The 21,860-nt window shown below is 39.9% G+C and overlaps 3 protein-coding genes across 7 annotated transcripts in view; 1 reads left to right on the plus strand and 2 right to left on the minus strand.

Moving 5' to 3' along the window:
• Nucleotides 1-4,576, minus strand: part of wasf1 (WASP family member 1) — a 63,516-nt gene extending 58,940 nt beyond the window's left edge. Inside the window, exon 1 of one of the 4 annotated variants that reach the window (XM_063495223.1) lies at nt 4,535-4,576. The gene's annotated coding sequence lies outside the window, so the exon portion shown is untranslated. Of the gene's footprint in view, nt 1-4,148; nt 4,513-4,534 lie in introns of those variants that run through there. The other 3 variants (XM_063495221.1, XM_063495224.1, XM_063495225.1) reach the window with 3 other exon arrangements.
• Nucleotides 4,577-5,145: 569 nt separating this feature from the next.
• On the plus strand, nt 5,146-20,115 carry cdc40 (cell division cycle 40 homolog (S. cerevisiae)). Its single transcript, XM_063495113.1, has 15 exons — nt 5,146-5,342; nt 5,781-5,867; nt 6,828-6,957; nt 7,048-7,134; nt 7,257-7,396; nt 7,755-7,851; nt 8,160-8,299; nt 9,229-9,303; nt 9,495-9,540; nt 10,877-10,978; nt 11,657-11,772; nt 12,796-12,929; nt 15,363-15,439; nt 18,877-19,021; nt 19,579-20,115. Exons 1-15 carry the CDS (start codon nt 5,151-5,153, stop codon nt 19,754-19,756), a joined length of 1,746 nt encoding a protein of 581 aa, XP_063351183.1. The 5' UTR covers nt 5,146-5,150; the 3' UTR covers nt 19,757-20,115.
• A 173-nt stretch (nt 20,116-20,288) lies between these two features.
• The window catches only part of mettl24 (methyltransferase like 24), a 36,377-nt gene continuing 34,805 nt past the window's right edge, over nt 20,289-21,860 (minus strand). For both annotated transcript variants that reach the window (XM_063495115.1, XM_063495114.1), the window contains one exon: nt 20,289-21,397. In XM_063495115.1, the coding sequence (XP_063351185.1) occupies nt 21,053-21,397 (345 nt within the window). In that variant the 3' untranslated portion in view covers nt 20,289-21,052. The remainder of the gene's footprint in view (nt 21,398-21,860) is intronic.

Raw genomic sequence — 21,860 nt, forward strand, 5'->3', positions numbered from 1 at the left:
CGTCCACAGTTTACCCCATTGTGTAGCGATTTTGGCTTTCAGCTGGCAGAATAAGCCAGGTCAGTCATGGGACACCATGGTGCTCCATTTCCCAAATGCGTGGCTATTATGTCAAGTCCAAAGGGGATTCTTTATTAAATTTGCAGCATGTGAGCCCAGAAAAGACCTCCTGATTGTTATTCTATGAGCTGGAAGTTGACAAAATATTTTTAGCCAGAATTTCAAGCCTTCAACCTTTTTTCCTTATGTTTTTATTTATTTACTTGCTTGTTTGTTTGTTTTTTAAATCAGCTCTGTACCATAGACTGCTAAGACAGCACGTACATACACTTCCTATTCCTCAAGCTGCATCCGACAGATATGAAATACAGCCTCAACTCAAGACAAATCCTTTCTAAAACTCGTCAGAGCCTCAAGTGATGTAGTGAATGAGAGAACTCTTGCATGTGTTTAAACACTGTGCAGCTGTGGCAGCAACAGCGTGCAGTATAGATATAACGAAGGCAAATAAACTGAAGGGAATAACGCCTCGTGTTCCATTCTGCTTTAGATTACGGAAAGACAGATAACAGATCGTTACAGATGGGAAAGGGGTACCCTTAAACTCAGTTGGGATATCTTTCTTTTTGTCCAGTTGATTGTCCCTCTGGCACTATCAGGCAAGTCTTTTTCAGAGTTACCTTGTCAACTCTCAGAGAGTCTGTCAACACCCTCTTCTCCCTTGTGTGAAGATGAAAGAGAAAAGCCAGAGAGCTACTTACTATGCCAGAGATGAGGGAAAAGATTTATAAAAGACATGGTATAGCAGATTTTTAAGACTAAAGATCAAGTTATGGTGCTCTGTGATCAAAATTTTGGATTTTTATATCTTTGGAGATATTAAGCCTTTCTTCTCAATACAAGTAATGTAATTTTCTTCTGAAAATTGTGTCTACCTTTGTTCCAGAGTAGCATCACTGAAAGAAAGCAAAACATTATCTGCCATGAGGCACAACAGTAAGTTCTGAGTTAAGGCACACTATGACAACTTCCATCCCTGGAGTTTGACCGAGGACTGGATTAAGACATGGAAGCAAAGCAAAAAATTAATAAAGGAGAAAAAGGGGACTGCATCCCCTACTAAAGAAAAGCAAGTTAAAAAGAAATGATTAAAGAAATACAGCGAGGCAGTTGGTGTAAACTCTTTGGAAGTGGTGGAGGCAGTGGTAGTAAGACACAAGGAGCACCAGTCAGGGAGGCTTAACCGTGCACTGGTGTCTCTCTGTCAGACCAGTTCACACTGCAGACAGAAGCAGTATTATAGAGCTGTGGGCCTGGCCAAGAAGAACAATAGCTCCTGTGTGCCGGGCCCTCTGGAGGATCCTAACAGCTGGGAGATAGGAGGGCTGCCTGTAGCTCAACTAAATGGCACGTAAGCTGGCATTACACATTGCACACACTCGCATTCATTTTTGCTCTCTCTGCCTTTCCCAGAATCCCTAGCCCACCTTCCTCCCACCACCTCCTTTCTCCTCCTCATGCCAGGCACCCACCACTCACTTAACTCTCATCTATTCCCCTCCTTTCTCTTTCTACACACTCTTTCCTTATGACCCCTGTCATTCTGCGTCCCCCTATCACCCTTCTCCTCCTCTGAGGAGAAAGACCAAAAAGAAAAACCCCAAAAAAGACAGCAGAGGAGAAAGAGATTTCTTGCTAGCATGAGAAAGTCAAAGACTGGCAGAGGATCAGAGCACTGTCAACAAATAATAGACTTCCAAAAGCCTCCACAGGAGGCTGTTCAGTCATGAGGGCCTATGAAACACATTTAAATAAAAAAGCACGAGAAGTGCAAACTGATGAAATGTCATCCCTCACAGCAAAAAGTTCACAAACAGCGTAACATAAAATAGCAATAGGCTCGATTCTATTCTGAGGAGACACCTGTAGCAAAACTGAGAAACTTTTGTATATATTCATGTATCAAAGAGCCGCCAATGTGAACAGAGCCCTCAACTGTGTATTTGTCACCTCGGCATGACGATTTTCAGGACCAAAAAAGACATGCATATAACATAAAGGTCAGAAAGTCGCCTGCTTTAAAAAGAAGTTGCCTCAAACTGAACTACTGCCTCTTGTCTGGACCACATCAGACATCCTTTAGGACATGTCCACTGAGGCTGAATCAGACCGGTGGTTAGGGGACAGTCTCTGGATTATGTCCTCAAGCCAGCTCTGAATCCAAACAATATGGCAAATGGTCCCTGCATGATCCCTCTGAGCGCTTATGAAAGCTAGGCTATAGTTCTCAGTCATGTGATAGTTTGGAGGCCACTCCTGCGGCTGATATATTTAACAGCTGCAATGCCCCGCAGACCATTTTGTTTCTGCCATATGCTCTTAACCTACAGATTTTTTTAACGTTTTCAAAAAATATCCGTTCATCTGGAGCAAGGTTTCGGTCTTGGTGACATTCACTGCACTACTGTAAATTTTACTCATCTGCAGTTCAGGTCACATACAGTTGACCAGAACAAGACTAAAGTAGTATTTCCCTTGAAGTTGAGCTCTTCTGCTCCAGCCATCATACAGGACCATCACAGACCTTCTCAGCCCAAAAAGTCTTTTTCAGGTGGAGCTAGGTGGGTATTCACTGATTGTAGCCATATTTTCCCTGAGCAGAAATATATATATATCAGAAGCATTAATTATTAATGCAGCTTCTGATCAAATCAAGGAATTAAATCTTATTTATGCATTTCACTGAATCACAGCCAAGGCAATGTGAGTGTAGAGACCTCTGCATTTGTTGATTTGGACAAGATGTCTAGCCTTGTAGGATAAATAGCTTCTTTCTTTCTTTCTTTCTTTTTTAAACCTCACTATTTATTAGGGGGGAAAAAAGAATAATTATTAATTTCCTGCACATCACATGTAAACCCTAATTTGCCTCGCTCCTGTATTTGTTATTTTAACACATCAGAGGCACACTAATCCACTGTCGGAAGCAGCATCCACAGTGGCATACATGGATTTTTATCAATAGCTCTGCAGCTGATGTTTCTAAGGTGATTCATTCATCATCGACCACAGAGCTGAACCCACACTGTCACTACAGGCTGTTCTTACCTTTACTATTGCATTTTTAAAAGAGGCAAACCATGAAATATGCTGCTGGCCACTCAGCAGGCAATAGTTACCTGCAGCAATCCAAAGACCCAACTCTTAGTTTGTCTCAACTGGACAGGCTGTAGAAAAAATATGCTCACTTTGATGAAGTGCAAAGCCCATATTAGCCGGCCTCCTGTGTATCAAAGCACATATTCGTGCTGTCACTACATATAAAAGCTGATCACTGCACAGCGGTCACAAAACGACGATGCCCCTCGTGCCCACTTTTCTTGTTGCACTTGAAGTAGTACAAAGAAGGTTTCGGATTTCACACAGCGTGATTTTCACTGGGCTGAAGGCTTACCATCCCCCCATGACTGCAAACGAAGCTGGCTGGAATAGACCCCAACCCCTGTCCTCCTTCTCCTCTGCCTCGCAGAAGCAAATCAATGCATTCTTATAAAATTAACTGCCGGTGCCCGTGGTTCCCTTCAACACACTGTAGCAAACTGCCCACTCCACAGGCTCGCTAACAAATAAAACACACTCTACGTATTTTTATTTATTTGTTTATCCACGTTGGGTTAATTGGGGAGCATTGCAAATATTTGCTCTCTGCTTTTCTCACTAGTGTGATATTCTTCAGACTCACTATGTCAAGACGCTGCAGCGGGATCTCATGCAGATGTGCAGCTGCAATTTATCACCCAGCGGTCACATTACCAATTCCTCCTTTAGTCATTCAAAAATAAAAATACTACTGGTAGGCTACTTTGTGGGATTTTGACCACTTTGGTAGCCTAGCGTTGTTCTCATTGCCACATTTGTCAACTGTACACCGGGTAAACGTGGGAGTCAGTGATGGCCAGGCAGTTTTGAATTACCAAGACCGTTATTAGTCGAGCAGCTCCAGTTGAAGTCTAATGTTACAACACGGTGACTCGGTTTTATGACGATAAGTTGCTGCCGTGCTAATAGCGATAACATAACGTTACTAAAGTCCCATTTTGCAGTTAAATGGTGCACTGCAGTGCAAAATTTAAAAAGAAATTATTTACCTGATACGTTTGTAAGAAGAAAAAACCCCCCTCTTATTTTCTCTCCATCCTTACTGAGCAGCAGAGTGTGCCACCGTGTCCAAAAATTTAAATCCCCGGGTCGGATCCATGGTTGTACTGTCTCCGTAATCAAATGTACTCCTGCTGGAAGAGGCGGCGGCGGAGATGAATCCAGCCACTTTTTTTCCAAAGGGATTCTCTGGGCAAATGTTGATGAAATTGACAATAAAGCTAGTCCGGTTAAGCTTACATCAGGTTTCGCGTCATAAAACCACTTTGATTTTTACCCGTATGCGACATTTGTTTTCTTTCTAAGAGAAGTAGTGTGAAATTACGTATATCCACAAGAAAACGTCCCCATTGAAATCGGTAATAATGGTACGTACCACTCTATTGTTGGGGCGCGAGAAAACGTCCCATGCTGCTGATGTGTACTCGTGGGAGGCTCGTGCGCGTTCGCGGTATTGGCTTATTATCTCACACCGTGGTGTTGTGCTGTCCAATCGATTTCAGGGAGGGACACTGATTTTGATTATTTCAAACATTACAGTTGAAGAGAAAATAAAATCACACAGTGAATCAATATATTCACAACAACACATTAAACAACATACTGACAGTTTATTTTGAAAAACAAAATACTGCCTCGTTAGTATTTCGTCTCATTTTATAAACTGCGGCCATAATTTTGGTAGTTTTGCCTAAAAGTGTTAATTGTAATAATTCTAATTCTAGCAAAGTAATATATATATGAGTAATATTCTAGCCAACTGAAATATCTGTTTTGTGAATGTCTTCAAAATATATAAATTAATACATTATTTAATGAATGTAATGAATTAATAATTTTAAGTTAATAATTCCGGTCATACGTATAAGATGCAATGCTATAGCTCTTTAAATTCTTAATTCTAGAGAATAATAAATTATCTATAAATTCTTTCTTCATTTCTATAACGGAAGTACCGCCCTTCTGCTTCCGCCGCATTCACAACATCCAAGATGTCTGCCGCCATAACTCCCCTCGTTTCATACGGCAGTGATTCCGATTCAGAAAATGAGTCTGAATCTAATACAAGTGTTGAAAAAGTGAACCCAGTCGATCCGGACGCTACGGCTCACCTTAAACCGTTGCAGTCGGAGAGCAGTATGTCTCTGGCTGTTTTAAATTCTGCCCCTGAGGTCGCTGTCAAGGTAAGCTAAGCTAAGCAGCTAACGTTAACCTCACTTTATAATTAGATTATTGGGAGTAACTCTGGCTTACTTACTTGTTATGCTGATAATAAAAAAGGTTATTCAAATTACGGTGGAAAGGTGGTTTGTAATTACAAGTTATTTATTCTCTAAAATTACAGATTTGTTCTAGTATACTAAGCGGGAAAGATTCCGCTAAGTGTGTTGTAATCTTTGCGGAAATTTTATGTAAGTCGGAGAATTACTCCTGAGCTAATTCTAAAAAAAATACAGACTGATTGATCTCTGTGTAACTTAAGGTCCAACTACATGTATCTTACACTGTACTAGTTAAATCTCACGTGTGCTTGTGTTAAACAAAACATGCGAATTACCAACCTAGAGCATGTCTCATTTATCAAGAAGCTCGTTTGCTCATTGTTCGAATCCCGATTTTAGGAGGCTGTTGAGACGGGCATACACCTGGACCCTGCTCTGAAAGAAGTCACTTATAACCCAACATATGAAACCATGTTTGCACCCGAGGTAAGTCTGAATATTTGTGAGCTGGGTTACACATATAGTTAGTTAACTGATAATATAACATGAGTGGTATTTGATTACTTTGTTATGCAGTTGTGTGAAATACATATATTTAATTATTTTTAAACGGCACTAAATGATAAAGGTGATACATATATGAGCAACATCACAGAGAAATCAGAAAGTTATTTCAGTTATTCATACTTAAAAGACATTTCATCAACTGACATAATATTCTAATATGGAAAAGGTAAATTAGTCTTGCCCTTAGAATGTATTATTGTCAGAAATAACTTTTGAAAAAATAGTTTGCTGAAAGCCTTGACCATCTTATGTGCAGAATCACTTCAATGCAAGATTTTCGTTCGATTCCTACCTGTTTTAAGACCCCCTGCAACATTTCAGTTGCACTGCAACCCAAACTAGTAACATGAAAGTGTACTTACGTTTTTTAGGGTAGGTTTTGCAGAAGATTTGCCAGAATTTGTCAGTATCAGAATAAAATCATATAAGAAGGTAAACAAGTAAATTATTGTTTACCTTCTTATACAATTATTATAGTTATTTTGTTTCAGATTGTGACCAGATGGGAGTGATTTTTAAGTTTATGAATCAGAATATTTACTGCTGTTAATGGTTATTAATGTTAAATTATTCATGATTGTCGTAATACCACTGCTGTGTCCCTAACCTGAGTTATTTTATGTTATTCATTGATTTTTTTTGTAAAACATAATTAAGGCTGCTTATTTGCTCTTAATTGCTCCTGCAGCCTATCAGTCTAACTGCTGGTACATTGATCACTGTGTTAGTTGTTATTGATGTTGTGGGGGTTTTTTGTTTTTGTTTTTTTAAGATCTACGTGTATGAGAGGGCTTGTGCAAAAATAAATTAGTTTTTTATGAGGATCCACAGAGGTTTATCTGTAGCATTGCTAATGATTTTATATTTTTTTCTTCATAGTTTGGCCCAATGAACCCTTTTAAAAGCCAGCAGATGGCTGCCCCCAGGAACATGTTATCTGGCTATGCAGAACCTGCTCACGTCAATGATTTTATGTTTGAACAGCAAAGGAGGACGTTCTCCTCATATGGTAAGCCTAGTGATTTGGGTTTGGATGATGCAGTGTATTGATGCTGTTTAAATTTTAATGACTTTACAATTCTCCCTTCTTTGCTTAAAGGTTATGCTTTAGATCCATCTGTTGATACACACGAGTCATCCTCTAATACCTACATTGGTGCAGTGGAAGAGGCTGAGAAACATAAAGGTAAACATTATTTATATTCAATATGTTTGAGTGTTAAGATCTACTGATATGTTCAAAAAGCTTTTCAGTTATTTAGTTTAGGGGAAGTTTGTGATTCTAGTACCATATGGCTTCTCCTACAGGTCTGACTGTGTTTGAGAGCGGTCTGAAGAAGTCACAGAAGAGGAAAAAGGTCAAAGGTGGAGATGCAGGAGAAATTGACAATTACCTTGGACCATGGGCAAAATATGCAGATGAGAAAGATGTGGCCAAACCAACAGAGGTAATTTTGACTGCTTCTCCATGTGATTAATCTACTTGTTATCCTGAAAGGCATTTTTTAAATACTTTATTTACATTCATATATTTTGCCATGATGCAGTTAACGTCCTCTAAAGACAATTTTTTTAATCTCCCATAGTAGAGGTGATGCAATGGAACGTATTTTGTTTAAGTTATGTAGTTGTGTACTAGACTTTAATAGATGACATGCACAGTTGGCCAAATGCTGATTATTACTCACTTTTCCTTTTTACATCTTAGATGAAATCCATTTCAGTTTGCTGTATTTGTTTTCATAATTATATAAAAGGCAGTAAGTGTGAAGTAATCCCCTGGTTGTGATTATTGTTATTGTACAGGATGAGCAGAAGGAGCTGGATGAAATTACAGCCAAGAGGCAGAAGAAGGGGAGGAATGAGGAAGATGCTCCTTCAGAAGAGAAAACTATTCTCCATGGTACGGACTTTTTTGCTAATTTTGATTGGCTGTGGCAATTAGAGACATGATTGAAAATGTAGCCTAATGTAGCCTATTTATTTATTTATTTTTGAAATTATATTTTGTGCTGTTATAAACAGCATACAGAAACAACAGGTCATAAATGTCTTGATGCATGCTCAATCATAAACATATTTCACAAAGTTTACTCATTTCTGTTCTCAAGTACGTAATATGTCAGGTAGTTCCTTTGTCCGGCATAGATCCAAGTACTGCAGGATTCTCTTACATCGCATTTTGTCTGTTTCTTTTGTTCTCTCCCACAGTTAAAGACATGTATGATTACCAGGGCAGGTCGTACCTTCATGTCCCACAGGATGTGGGCATCAATCTGCGTTCTGCGGATGCTCCAGACAAATGTTACCTGCCAAAGAAACAGATTCATGTCTGGTCTGGACACACCAAGGTCAGTTTGAGGCGGGGGAAAAAAGTATTTGTTTTAATGATTTTGAGAGCAGTGAAACATGGGCATTTGTGTATACATATTTCATTATCCAATCCTTGTAAAATGTCTGAGAAAATCCATAAAAACCTCCTAGGTATTTCTGAACACGGTGATAACACGGGCATCTACCAGCTGCTTCGCACTGACATATCTGAGATTATTTTGTTTAATTCAAAACGATGTCTTTATAATTCACATATAAAGGCAAACACTGGGTTATTCCAAGAAAGATGGGATTCAAGTGTCTGATCTGCCAGTGCGCTTCAGGGAGAGGAAATCACTCAAGTTTTAAATTGGCTCCTTTCTGCTTTGTGCAGGAAGTTACAGACTTAAGAGTCTAATTTGAATACAAAGAAGTTTGAAAAGGATAATAAGTGTGTGGAACTGCTGATGTTGAGATAATAGTTGGAAAGTGGCTCATGTGGTGTCACCAAAGTTTTGTGACACTTTGAAACTTTGGTATGTTGCAGAAAATCATGGTTATTTTCCATAACTATTACAGAATTAAGATGATAATAAGAGTCTGCACACATGCTGTCCTGCATGCATTATTGTTTTGGCCGGTGTGTCTAACTTAAAAATCTTTGAATAGCAATAGCCTGGCCATGGCTTTGTGATTTCAAGTCACATTTATATGATATACATTGCAGCATTTTCCTTCAGCTAGAATATTTTTCTGTGCTTCAGCCAAGAGTAAAAAAAAACAAACAAAACAGAAAAAGACCCCCAGAAAACATACCCATAATGAGATTGGCAGATTAGCACAATATCAAAATTTGCAAAACGGCTTGCTTTTACTGTAAATCAGCCATAAGCTGTAACAGTGACTGGCATACTCAAAATAAAGAGTCTTGGTTAAATATAAATTTCTCATCCCGTGTATGTTCTAGGGTGTCAGTGCAATCCGATTGTTTCCAAACTCTGGTCATCTGCTGCTCTCCTGCTCCATGGACTGCAAGATCAAGGTAAATAAGCTAATAAGGTTTCTGGAGAAAAGGGGGGTGGGGGTGTATACACATTTATCTAAGATGTGATCTTTATGATTGTGTAATAATCTCTGTGGCAATAAAGTAGCCTGTTACCCCGTATTTTAAATACGACAAAGTATAAATCAGTTTTTTTTGTCTTTTGTAACTGTGTTCTCTTGTCTTCACAGCTGTGGGAGGTGTATGGTGAAAGGAGGTGTCTTCGGACTTTTATTGGTAAGTGTGCAAAATGCTCATCCTACATCATCTATCACAATGATGTGGTACGTGATAAGTGTTGGTATCGGTTAATAATTTGCTGTATAAAATTGAATTGTGTCATTTATTCAAGTAAATCCTTTTATAAATAATAATGGATCATCAGCAAAGATGCTGACATTAAAATATGGTCAAGGTATGAAGTGCGCTCAGCCTTTTGGGAAATACAAAGCAGTGACACATTGTGAGCTCAGCATTACTGGAGGACTAATGACATGTCTGCTGACCGCTGACAAAGCGCAGGGGGATTTGGGATTTTTTATTTATTTTTTTAATATACAGATATATGCGTATTTGGGGTCTGGGGGCAGGTTAGGCTAATGCATGCAGGACTCTCTTACACTCTTTCCAGAGATGGCACGCTGTCAGAATAGAGATTGTTTGCAGCTGTGGTTCTGCTTGTCAGCTCCTTCACTGAATATGCATAATTCAGCAGCTCAGAGGCCGGGGGGAATGAGGGGCAAGGGAGGGCACAAGACACGAGAAGATACAGAAGGAGAGAACACAGTTTAGGAGTGAATAAACTGACAGAGATTGACTAGCTTAGAAAGTAGTGAGTAGGAGAAACAGCAGAGCTAAATATGATGTGTGTTAGAGGTATTGGCTATGCCTTGTGGACAGAACCCTCAGACTGATATTGATATTCATATTTTCTCCAACAGCTTAAAGAAATATTTTTGGGGTTTTTTTGTGTGTTTTTTTTAGTTTTCTAGAGGAATTTGCACATAGCTGTTTATAAGGTGATGTTGTTTGTCATGTCTACCGAACTAAGCAGCGATCAGCACTTGCTTGATTGTTTGCGCCTGTTTTCAGTAGTTTTAATTGCAGTCCGTGTGGCCTCAGTGGGCTCCGTTAATGCTGTAAAAACAGTACAGCCCTGCTTAAAGACTGTTTCAATGTGGTAAGCGTTTGCTTGCATGAGGCCCACAGGGACCTCTCATCACCTCCACTGTATGAGGGGGAAAAACCCAAAGGGTTACATAGACTGATATTAGGAGACAATAAGAAGGTGTGTCTTTTTTCACCACCCTGTTTTACAGGCTCATTTTAAGATTCCGTTTCCTCCATTTTCCCAGATTCCACCTCATCTTCCTTTATTCATCTCCCTTTTTTTATTCCTTTATTCAGCATCTTTTATTCCCCTTAACCAAATTTCATATTTCTCAAATGATTTTGCTTTCAAAGGAGGACAGCTGGGGGATTCTTGGTAACAAGATTGGGGAATGCAGGAAAATGAATTTTAGAGGATGTATTTATTTGTCTGTAATATATGTATGGTCTGTGTATGTGTTAGGTCACAGCAAAGCAGTGCGAGACATTTGTTTCAACAACACCGGGACCCAGTTCCTCAGCGCTGCATATGACCGCTACATTAAACTGTGGGACTCTGAGACAGGTACGTTTGCCGCTGACAGCAATACGTTCTTTATGGAGGCATACGGCTCCTTTTTAAATCCTAAATGACCAAATCAATAAAACTTCCTCTAGAAGTTGGGCCCGTGGTTTCCCTTTAAAAAAAAAAACCCACTTGGCTCACCCGTCACATTTTTACCCCCTTTCAGCTCAAGAGTGCCGCTCCAGCAGAGGGCAGAAAAGCATTAAATCCCCCACTTGTTGATATTAGTGGAGGACACATCATCCAAATACAATCTCCTAAAAGTTGATTTGCTTGAGTTAGATTTGTCAAATGAAAAGCATTGCTTACTTTTTTTCCCCCCTAGTTGTTGTGTTTTGTTTCTTCCTATACCGTAGCAGCTACAGCAGTAATATAAAAAACGTGCTATTTTAGCATACAAGTGCCTCTCGGTGTTTTCAGTCATTTCAATTTCCTGTTTCCTTGGTTGTAGCAGTAGTTGGAGCATCATCCCTGTGGTGATTCACCTTTACCGAATGAACACTAGGAAATTTTTGTGTGTTACAGCTGAGTTGTCACCACCTGCAGGGATATGGAGCATACAGCATTGAAAGTTGTAGAGTGTGTCCTTAAATCTTAAAGCAACTTCAGTGTGCCTTTGTGAGGGAGCCACTGTGGATTATTCTGGAGCTCTGACTTTCAATTTGCTTCCCACCACAGGCCAGTGTATCTCCCACTTCACCAACAGGAAGGTACCATACTGTGTGAAGTTCAACCCAGATGAGGACAAACAGAACCTTCTTGTGGCCGGCATGTCAGATAAGAAGATTGTTCAGGTAAAGCTGACCATTTCTTCCACTGCAAGAAAAGTCGATCATGTTGGCCAAGCAGGTTGCACACATGAATTTCTCTGTTTACTCCCTGTGCCCGCAGGACCGTGAAATATACTCCTGTCTCATCCTCCAGCGCTAGTGTGTGTAGTTGTGTGGGAGTTGTAAGAGGTTCAGTGGCTGACAGGACTAGAGCAACTCATTAATCACAAGAAGCATTAGGGTAAACAAGAGGCGAAGGAAAGAGAACAATATGTGATAAAAGTAGGAAATCTATAAATACACTATCACGTTTTTAGAACGAGTCATCCGAACCTCTCAACATGCTGAAAGGACAGCTCAAGTGTGATATAATTTTTATTTTCCACATTTCAGAGCAATGGATGTTTGGAAATCTCTAGAAAGACATTTTAATTCTCGGAGATTAGCTAATAGGGGAAAAAAAGTTGAGTTGTAATTGTCAGTCACAATCTGGCACAATAATCAGGGTTAGCGTTAAATCATGCAGGTCCCCATTTCGGGTTATGAGAACAGATGGCTGTTCACCCCAAGGGTGGGAAAAAAAATGGAATTTGGTGTAAAAGCCATCCGAACAGACGAGCTTAATTTTATTTATTTATTTGTTTGCTGTCCCTGGAGGGGTTTCTGTGCGGTTGCCTTTTATGTTTTAATTTGTACATGCTGTTTTCTCTCAAAATATTAATTTTTAAGACTAAAGTCTGTTTGATTGCTAATCGCTGTGATTACATTAAGGCAATTTAAAAGGTTCATAACATCAGTACAGTTTATAGCTGCTCTCATAGGGAGTCTCCCACAGTGAGCCATATTCTCTGTTTTTGCGGTGCGATTGAGACGAGCTGTAGTTATTTTGGTAATCAGCACTCTACACGAATATAGCAAGGCGCAGTGGAACAAGTGTTGGAGGGATTGTGAATTCATTTTAATACTCCACTTTTTGACTCATGGGATACATTTGTTTACCTCCCTTCTGTCTACTGTGCTGTCTGTGCCTCTTTGTGTCTCTAAAAGTGGGACATCAGGACAGGCGAGGTGGTTCAGGAGTACGATCGTCACCTGGGCGCCGTCAACACCATCACCTTTGTTGACGAGAACCGTCGGTTTGTCAGCACATCAGATGACAAGAGTCTTCGAGTTTGGGAGTGGTAAGTACCGAGTGCAGCCTGAACTGCTTATGCCATAGTTGAAACTTGAGAGTGCTATGCTGTAGTTGTTGCTGCTGTTCTTCCAAGCAAGTCATGTAATCCTGTGTTTAATAACAGAAGACTGTAGCTGATATTGGCTTGGAGAAATCAATCAACAATATGAATGTAAAGCAAGAAGGAAGTGAACCGGTGTGGGCTATAATTAAAAAATGAAACAATCACGAGTTACAGACAGCTGGGTATTCAGTGTAATTTTGAGCTGTGCAAGTATTAGCTCTGGATTTTATTTTTTTTAACTTTGTTATAGGCTTGTTAAGATGCACCTTGGGCACATCAAGTGCTTTTATATATTATTGTTCTTCTGTAATGAGCAGCCCAGGAGCAGACACAGGGGATACAGATTATAGTGTTTTACGTGATTCCTAGTATATATGAGTGTAACTATGTGAATGAAATGATTTGTAATGTGTATGTGCTGGGATGACTGGAAGGTTTAAATCCCACTTTTAGGAATGCTGAAAGAAAACACGAACATGAATTTTAATGACAAAATTAAAAATGTCCATATCCCGCTGTTTGTAATTGTTTGGACAACCAAAAGACCACCGGGAAGGGCTTGTACACTGGCTGGGGTGTCCTGTCATGGTAAACAAACTCAGCTATTTGCTGTTTATAGATAATAAATATTTAAAAACCACCAGATAAACAAAACTTTCCATGGAATGCTTCAAGGGGAGGTTTTGTATCAAGGGCAGCCATTTGTGTTTAGTTTGGTTTAATTGTCAAAACTTCCTCATGAGCATGTGAGATGGATTATCTGCTTAAAAAAGTTTTTTGCACACTTTAAGTCAATGTGACAGAATTAAAGATAAACACAACAACAACAAGCTAAAGAATTAAATCCTAAGAGTCTGCTTTGGGCAGTCTTAGAAAGAGAGGCTCCCATGAGCTTTTTTTTTAGTGCAGCGTGGGAGTAAGCGGGCAAGTGGTATGTCAGGCCAAAAAGTGACTTGACGGTCCCGCTTTCTCCCACGGATACCACCTGGCTCTAGTCCCCCTGCCCCACTCTCCCTGTGAGAGCTGCATTAGGCTGAATTTACAAGAATAGTCTCATGTTGCAAGAATAGAAGCGGCGTCTAGCAGAGAGGGGCATGTTGAGAGCATGCAGAATAGACTGTGAGGCAGCAAATCCACAAGCCATTCACGTCATAGTAAAAACACCCACACGCAATTTAAATTCTGTCCACGTTCTCACACATAGTGTTCCCAGGTTGACTACTTTATCTGTAGCAGAGGTTTGTCATCGGGAGAGTCTGTGAATGCTTTCCAGGAGGATTACAATTGATTCAAAATGTACCAAACCAACAAGGGGAATTAACTCTTGATCATAAAGACATCATGTAGAGAGCGATGAAGCCCACAGGGACACTTGGAATGAAGATAAAATGAGAGGGAAAAGGATAGCGGGAGATAAGTGCTGGAGACTGTGGAAGCATATTGTAGGAATCACTCAGGATGGTCAAAGAACTGCTACAGCCTCCCCAGAACTTGATTTCATAAAAAGCCAACTCCCAAATCGGAATGTTCTTAGAATAATTTGAAAAGGAAACAAATGAATTAAATCTGTCAGTGCTTGTTTTGTGAAACCCTCCAAATCCAAATTAGCACATATAATGAGGTAAATTATATTATAGAAATCTTAATTTCATACCCACTGAAGGTAGTGTGTCTAAAAACAAAGTGTGGGTTCTTAGTTATGGAGTGTAGTTTGGCTTGACTGCAGATTCTGGCTTGAACAAACACAGAAGCTCCTTAATCTCTGACCGTGTGACGGTCGTGCAGCCCCAGCTGTCACTCGTCACAGAAAGAAACAAGGACGTGGTTTTAGTAAAGCTGATGGCAAGTTGAGTTTAGGACTTTGCTTTATTTTACAGCAAGTCTCTTAGGTCTCAGCAAATTGGCACGTTGTCATCCTGACAGACACACATACATGCACTGTACATTTGAATGATCTTCTTCAGACAAGTTAAGATCAAATAGCCAAGTTTGCTATTTCTCCCAAAGCAGAGAGACATAGCAGAGCATAAAAGAACAGCGAGGCCGGGTGAAGGAGCAAAGGAGGGTTTCATAAATAATTGGTGGCTGGTGCAGCATCAAAAGCATCTTTCACATTACTTGGATTTATTTATTTACTGTAGCACTAATGGTGATACAGCCTGTTTGTTTTTTTCCTTCTTTACCTCCACCACAGCTCTTCTCTCTCTAGTAAATAAGCAGTTTTGAGCTGGCATAAGCACCTTCAATGTCAAACAAACAACAGCTCTGTCGATGTTTTCCCGTAGAGCTGTTTTTGCTAAGGGTCTTCTCACGTTGTTCTCATCCACTGTTTAACCCATCTTCAAGTGTACTCACAGTGTTTTGTGCCTTTTTCAGGGACATCCCTGTGGACTTTAAGTACATTGCTGAGCCCAGTATGCACTCCATGCCAGCTGTGACTCTCTCTCCCAATGGTAAGTAGACTAATCATGGCCAAACACTCATAAACACAGTCAAGGACAGGCGACTTGAGGGAGCATAAACCTGCATTACCACACTGAAGTAGAGTCACACCTTCTGAGATTTGCCATTGCTCAGGCAAGGTGGGAAAAACAGATATTCTCAGTGCAGTAAGTTTGTTGTACGTGGAGATTTCTGCTTGCCATGAGATCCAGATTTTTTAACAATACATGTCAGCTGTCTGTGTTTCCAGTTCTATGTTTAGCTCTGGCTGTTTAATCATCAGAGATAATGCATTAACTGTTGGACAACAGAAATATTTGGACACTTGAGTGACTTAAACTCTGTACATTTGATGTCAAAACAAATGTTTAATATTTGAGCAATTTTGCCTTTTGGATACTGGAGCAGTAAGATTAGAAAGGGAAGTGGGGTGAGGGAACAAGAGAAGACACACAGGGCCATGGGTCGGACTCAAACCTAGGACCTGTTGCCTGCTCCATCAGTAAGCTACACTGGCACCCAATGCTATTTATTTTTAAGATGAACAGCTGTATGACTGTATACTGTCAGTTAGCATACAGTCGTGTGAAAAAGAGGGCTTTCATAGGACTCAGTGCAGCTGCCATGTTTATTTTAGAGACAAGTCTTTCTTCGGGCAGCCCTTCCAAGCAAGCCACACTTGTTCAGTCCCTCTTTCTAATGGCACTGTAATGTTTTCCACTTTTTCATGGTGGAATTATGGACTTGAAATCAATTTGGCCTTATAACCCTCCCAAACTGATGGGGAGCAAAAATGTGTTCTCTAAAGTGATTGTTGATGTCTTTCTCCACACGAGCAAAGCTTTTACTTCTTTGATAGCAGAGATTTAGGTCAGGGTTGTAGGACTCCGTTGTAAGCCTGTAATTTTTTTGTAATTGCTGAATTTTACATGTCTTTTTGTGTAAAGTACCTTTACCATGCCTTCATGCAGTGCCGCCAGATTTCAGAGCAGTATCACTCTGTGAGATCCATATATCCATTCATATTCTTACCCAATTACCGAGGTTATGGTACTCTTACCTGTACTGTAAATAACCTGCAGCCAGGAAATGTTATGTTGATTAGACCCAGTTAACAAATTTTAGATTGCATAATAGGAGTGGGCAATAAAAGCCTCAAAATTAAATCACAGTTATATCAAGAAAATTTGTAATAATGTTATCGCTGTGGTCTCACTTCATAAGAGAATTTTTCTGAAAATTACTCAGGATTTTTTTTTAATTGTAACATTTTATCTGTGATTGCAGCCTGCAGGCAGTAGCATTTGTTGTGGAAACTAAATAAAGGGCATTTTTCATCTTTTTTTTCCCAAATGAGCTACAGCCATTGATGAAAGAATTTAGTAAATCTATTACTACATGGTGCCAGCAGCAGCATTATAGTGTAATAGGAGATACAACATGGATCAAGTATTACCACAAAAGTAGCCTCAGTAATATTTTCCCCTGTGATTTTTTTTTTCTTGATCAAGATATTTATTTGTTTTTATAATATAAAAGTGATCACATATAACCAAAAATGTGCTCTGATCACAGGATAAAAGAAAAAAAGCATAACAATCAGATCACACACCCAAAAGAAAAGAAAATGAATAATGAAAGCCACTTATTCATCACAGGTCTTTTGCTTCTATATTTGACAACAAAGACAGAAAACAGTTTAATAGATCTTTTTTTTTTTAAGCAGTGCATCTTTTTTCCCATCCCCAAGTTGTAAAAAGTATCTGATGTCACTAATACTCTGTCCATACCATTCAGTTAATGAGTCCTTCCATTTGTGAAGATGAACCTTCCTGCCACAAAAGGCTGTATTTGGGGTAACAATGAAACATTTTTCCAATAAATTTTGAAAACCTCTTATAAATCGGACACGAGAAATTGGATAATTTGGGACATAACCAAAACATATGAGCATAAACATGTGCTCTAGCCCTCAGATATGCCTGGGCTTGTTGTAGGGATGTAGACACATGATGACAAAATTTAACAGATGAAGCATAGCTTGTTAAAGCTGGCCTGTTAGTACAGGATTAACTTTGGCTGGTAGTCATTAGTTTCCAGGACTGTCCTTGGTTGAGCTGCTTCTCTCCACTGCTCCCAGTTTCACCCTGTGTGTCTGCTTGAATGTGTGTGTTCTGTGTGTAAAGCTCTTCCCCACACATGGAGCAGAACCTAGCAGAGGAAAATCTGCCCCCCACCCCAGTATATCACACTACCATTTTGTATCCATGGAAACATCTCCATTGTAATTTATGTAATATCTCTGTAGGCAACCTACAAAAGCCTTTTTTGTCCTCATTTGTTCTTTTCCTTTCTACAATTTTTTTCCCCCAGTTTTTAATTTTTTCTCTCCTCATGTTCTCTTCGTACTTGCCTTCCTTTGGGCAATATTCGTATTTGTTCCAGCGTGGTTTGTTTATCTTTAGCATGTGAATAATGAATGAGCTCTCAGTGGGAGACCATTCAGTTTTCTCTCAAGCCTAAATGGCACCCAGCCCCACTTGGCACCATATATACAACCCCCCCCCCCCCCCCCCCTTCTGCTCTTCTCCATCTCTTTTTCATGTTGACTAAGCAGACAGAGCTCCAGTGCTCTGCTGAAATTGGTCAAGTTGTTTTCATTCTCCTGCACTTATTCTATTTGATATTTGCTGACAAGTTTTCTAGGGGTGGTGTAAAAGGAGGACACACATACCAGCACTACATTTCTTTCTCAGATCGAATTAGTAATTTCCTCATGCACACTTTTAAAAAGTGCGGAGAATCGTATAATGCTTTGACACTAAAGCACTGCCTCTCACCATCGTGCAGTGATGTTGAAACTGTTGGATTGTCAGGGGCTGAAATGCTCTCTAAAGCAGATCTCTGCTGAGCAGCCACTGATGCAAAACCTCTTTTTATTTTTTCCCCAAATTGCCTCAATCTTTCCAATTCACTGATGGCAGAATGATGAGTTCATGCCCTTTTCAAAGGGCTGTCCACTTCAATCCAAATTTCCAGTTTTGCTGTTTTGAAGAATTTTGGCCATGAGGCAGTTTCTACCATTTACTGTGTACCTGCTGTTAGTTAATGTCCCTCCAGATCACAGTTTTTGCACTGTCAGGTTTAGCGCATGCTAGCAGTGGAAGATATCATCAAAATACCACACTGAAGATCTGAGGGGCTGCTTGTTAAACACTTGGCTGCACAGAATCACGCAAATAATACATTTAAAAGGTTTTGGGGCAACTTTTAAAGTTTATATGCATTTGATTTTGAACTCAAACATTACCTTGAAATTTCACTGTGAACATCCAAAAATGCTTTTGTTTTCTCTTTGATTTTTTGCAAGAAATGTGTATTGTGTTATCAAGGGCACAAGTGCTTTGCAGCATAGTTGGCCAATGGTTTATTGTTTTGTTTTTTTAAGGTAAATGGCTCGCCTGTCAGTCCATGGACAACCAGATTTTGATCTTTGGAGCCCAAAACCGCTTCAGACTAAACAAAAAGAAAGTCTTCAAGGGTCACATGGTAGCTGGCTATGCATGCCAAGTGGACTTCTCCCCAGACATGAGGTAAGCCTTCACAATGTCACTCTGAAGGGCAGTTTTATTCTAACAGAAACCACAAAGTAGAGATGCTTAAAGCTTTAGAATATTCCACTAGTAAATACTAAACAGTACTTATGAATAAAAAATTGCTATTAGTGTAATGGGTGAATTAAAAACTGGGTCCAAATGCACCATTATGCAGATGATCAGTATATTGAGATACCTTTGCTTGTATTCTGTAAGCTGTTTCTCATCCTGAGCTTTGAAATGCATCCAGGTAATGAAGCACTCTTGGCGAAAAAAAACGTACAGCCATCACTAGGAGAGCTCACAGGACATCTTCCTATTTTTACACAAAACGCCCATTAAGACCCTTTTTTGTCCCTCTTCTCACCCACTACCCACGACTGTGAGCAGGTGCCCTCACTTCCTTTCAGTATCCATGGCAACATTGCAACCCCTGCCTAGATTAAATACCAAAAATTCCAACTCCCACCTTTTGGCTGCTGAAGTGAAGACAGAAGTTATTTCTTTATTTTTATAACCATGTGCTAATTATGAAACACGTTTCTTTCTACCAGTTATGTGGTGTCAGGAGATGCAGATGGAAAGCTGAACATCTGGGACTGGAAAACCACCAAGCTTTATCACAGGATCAAGGCTCATGACAAGGTGTGCATCAGCGCCCTGTGGCATCCACATGAAACCTCCAAGGTCATCACCTGTGGCTGGGATGGACAGATAAAACTCTGGGATTAGATCTGTCCCTGAGGAGGGGTTTCTGGAATAATGGACATGACCTGACTGGTTCAATAAAAAGGAGGAGGCCAATTGTCTCATGGTCTGGAACTGTTTTTGAGTCAAAGCCAAAAGACTGGTATCCAGTCTGATTGTACAGGTGTATTTTTTTTTTAACCCTGTGAAAGATCAAAATACTTAGTCATGTAATATCTGTACAAACAAGAACTTTCACAGGATTGTTCCTACTGCAGAAGAAGTATTACAGGGGGTACCTTGTTATTTTTAATGTTTTTTTTTCTTCTTTTTTTTTGTTACTGTATTTTCCAATGTTCTGGTAGTATACCTTTCATATTCTTGATAAAATATATTCTTTGTTTTCAGCTGTATGGCTATTTCTTTGTGGAAATAAACAACCTAAAGTTCACCTTTTTAAAAAAGGAACTACTCCTTCCTTTGGGGGAAAAAACCCCCCAAAGTGTTTATTCTTTAAAATCAAAATCATGAGGAGAAATTCGGTTCATCATCAAAAGGTTTGTTAAATTTCAATAACTGAATAATGTGGTTATTTTAAAGTGTTACTTTTCCTGATTGTTGGCAGTGTTGCGGTGCTGAACAGACAAACGCCAGCTGAACACGAGGAAGGGAACTGATGGTGTAAAATTCTTATGTGTGAATTGTTTTTTTTGGGGGGGGGGGGGTTATTCTATTATAATTCCAGAAACTGTGGAATTACAGTTGTTTTTCTCTTACTTACACAGATATCCACATTTAAATAGCCAACAAGCAAACTCTGTACAAGTGTAGAGTCCCATTTATCACATTGTCATGCTGTGATGATGCATGGAAACTACTTCTTCAGGAGCAGATCCCGTCTGTTTCCCGCCTCCTTAAAATATTCACTCACTGTTGGTGACCCTGTAACACTGTATCTGCTTCCTTGAATTCATAATTTAGCTCGTGAGCTGCGTGGTCTCTGGACTTCTGCTGTCTACTATCGGGTAGGACCGCCTGGCTTTGGGCCAGGCTTAGATAGGACCTTGATGATTGTGACTGTGACTCAGAAGCTTTCCTGCAGCCAATAATACAGCCACTATGAGGTAGAACACAGAGCCTCTGGAGGTAATTATGCTGCTCCTTTACTTGGCTTAGGTCATCACAGGCCAGCAGAGGATGAGCAGGAGGATAAGTAGGAGCAGAGATTTTTACTTTTTTTCAAAGGTCAGGCCAGATAAGAGCAGTGTATTTGAAGAGAGCTGTGCCCTAGAAAGTCCATGTTACACATTCAGATTTCTAGTTATCACCGATGGTAAAAAGTTATTTTTGAGTTCTATCTGGTTTCCCTAAAGGCCTCCACTGAGTATTCACCCAGCTCAAGGTGTAAGCACTGCTGGCATTAAGCACATTCTTCTGTAGAAAAATGTGAGGTTTGGCAGGATCGCTGTGGATGTGGAAGAGGTGGAAACCGGAGTGTTCAAGCTCCTTCAGCAGGCTGTACCAGTACCGGACCACAGATGGCTCATCGCCACCCACCTCAAAGCCTGCCCAGTGCAGGTGAAGCTCCAGCAGCAGCTGTCCCACTGAGTCCAGGACTCCTTCGAGAATCAAATTTTCCAAAATCTTCCATTCTGCACTCTCCATGTCTGCCTTCAGTACATCCACCTGAAACAGAACCGGAAAAACTTCAGATTTAAATGTGTCTTGTTTAGGTAATAAATGGCACCAAGCTGCATGGAGTTCTTACATGCAAAAGCTATTAAAAGATGAAAAGTGAAGCTTGATTTTGTTCTGCTCCGGTGATCTTGATGATGGATTGAGTGAAAGAGCACCTGACAAGACTTGCTGTGATAGAGCAGGGAGGAAATGCTTCAGAAGATGAATGTTAATAGCACCCTTAGGTCATATTCATGTAAGGACACTCATGCATGCTCAAAGTTTTATGCATATCCTCAGGACACTGGGCTTCCTCTCAGGTTTAGTATAGTAGATTGTCTTTCAGGCTCACCAGTATCTCATAATTTTCTCAGGAAGTGCATCATGTAGCCATAGTCAATAATACATTAACCAAAGAAAATATCAGGGATTAGTGCATTAAAGAGCCTTTCCTACAAAAAAAACTAAACAA

Source organism: Pelmatolapia mariae, linkage group LG15, assembly GCF_036321145.2.
Source record: "Pelmatolapia mariae isolate MD_Pm_ZW linkage group LG15, Pm_UMD_F_2, whole genome shotgun sequence".
In the NCBI taxonomy this organism is placed as follows: Eukaryota; Metazoa; Chordata; class Actinopteri; order Cichliformes; family Cichlidae; genus Pelmatolapia; species Pelmatolapia mariae.

Bases quoted from the DNA above. Each gene is read 5' to 3' on its own strand.
- cdc40 (XM_063495113.1), top strand. From the start codon at position 5,151: ATGTCTGCCGCCATAACTCCCCTCGTTTCATACGGCAGTGATTCCGAT. The intron at 7,135-7,256 runs GTAAACATTATT...CTTCTCCTACAG, and splicing joins AGAGGCTGAGAAACATAAAG to GTCTGACTGTGTTTGAGAGC. The intron at 8,300-9,228 runs GTCAGTTTGAGG...TGTATGTTCTAG, and splicing joins TCTGGTCTGGACACACCAAG to GGTGTCAGTGCAATCCGATT.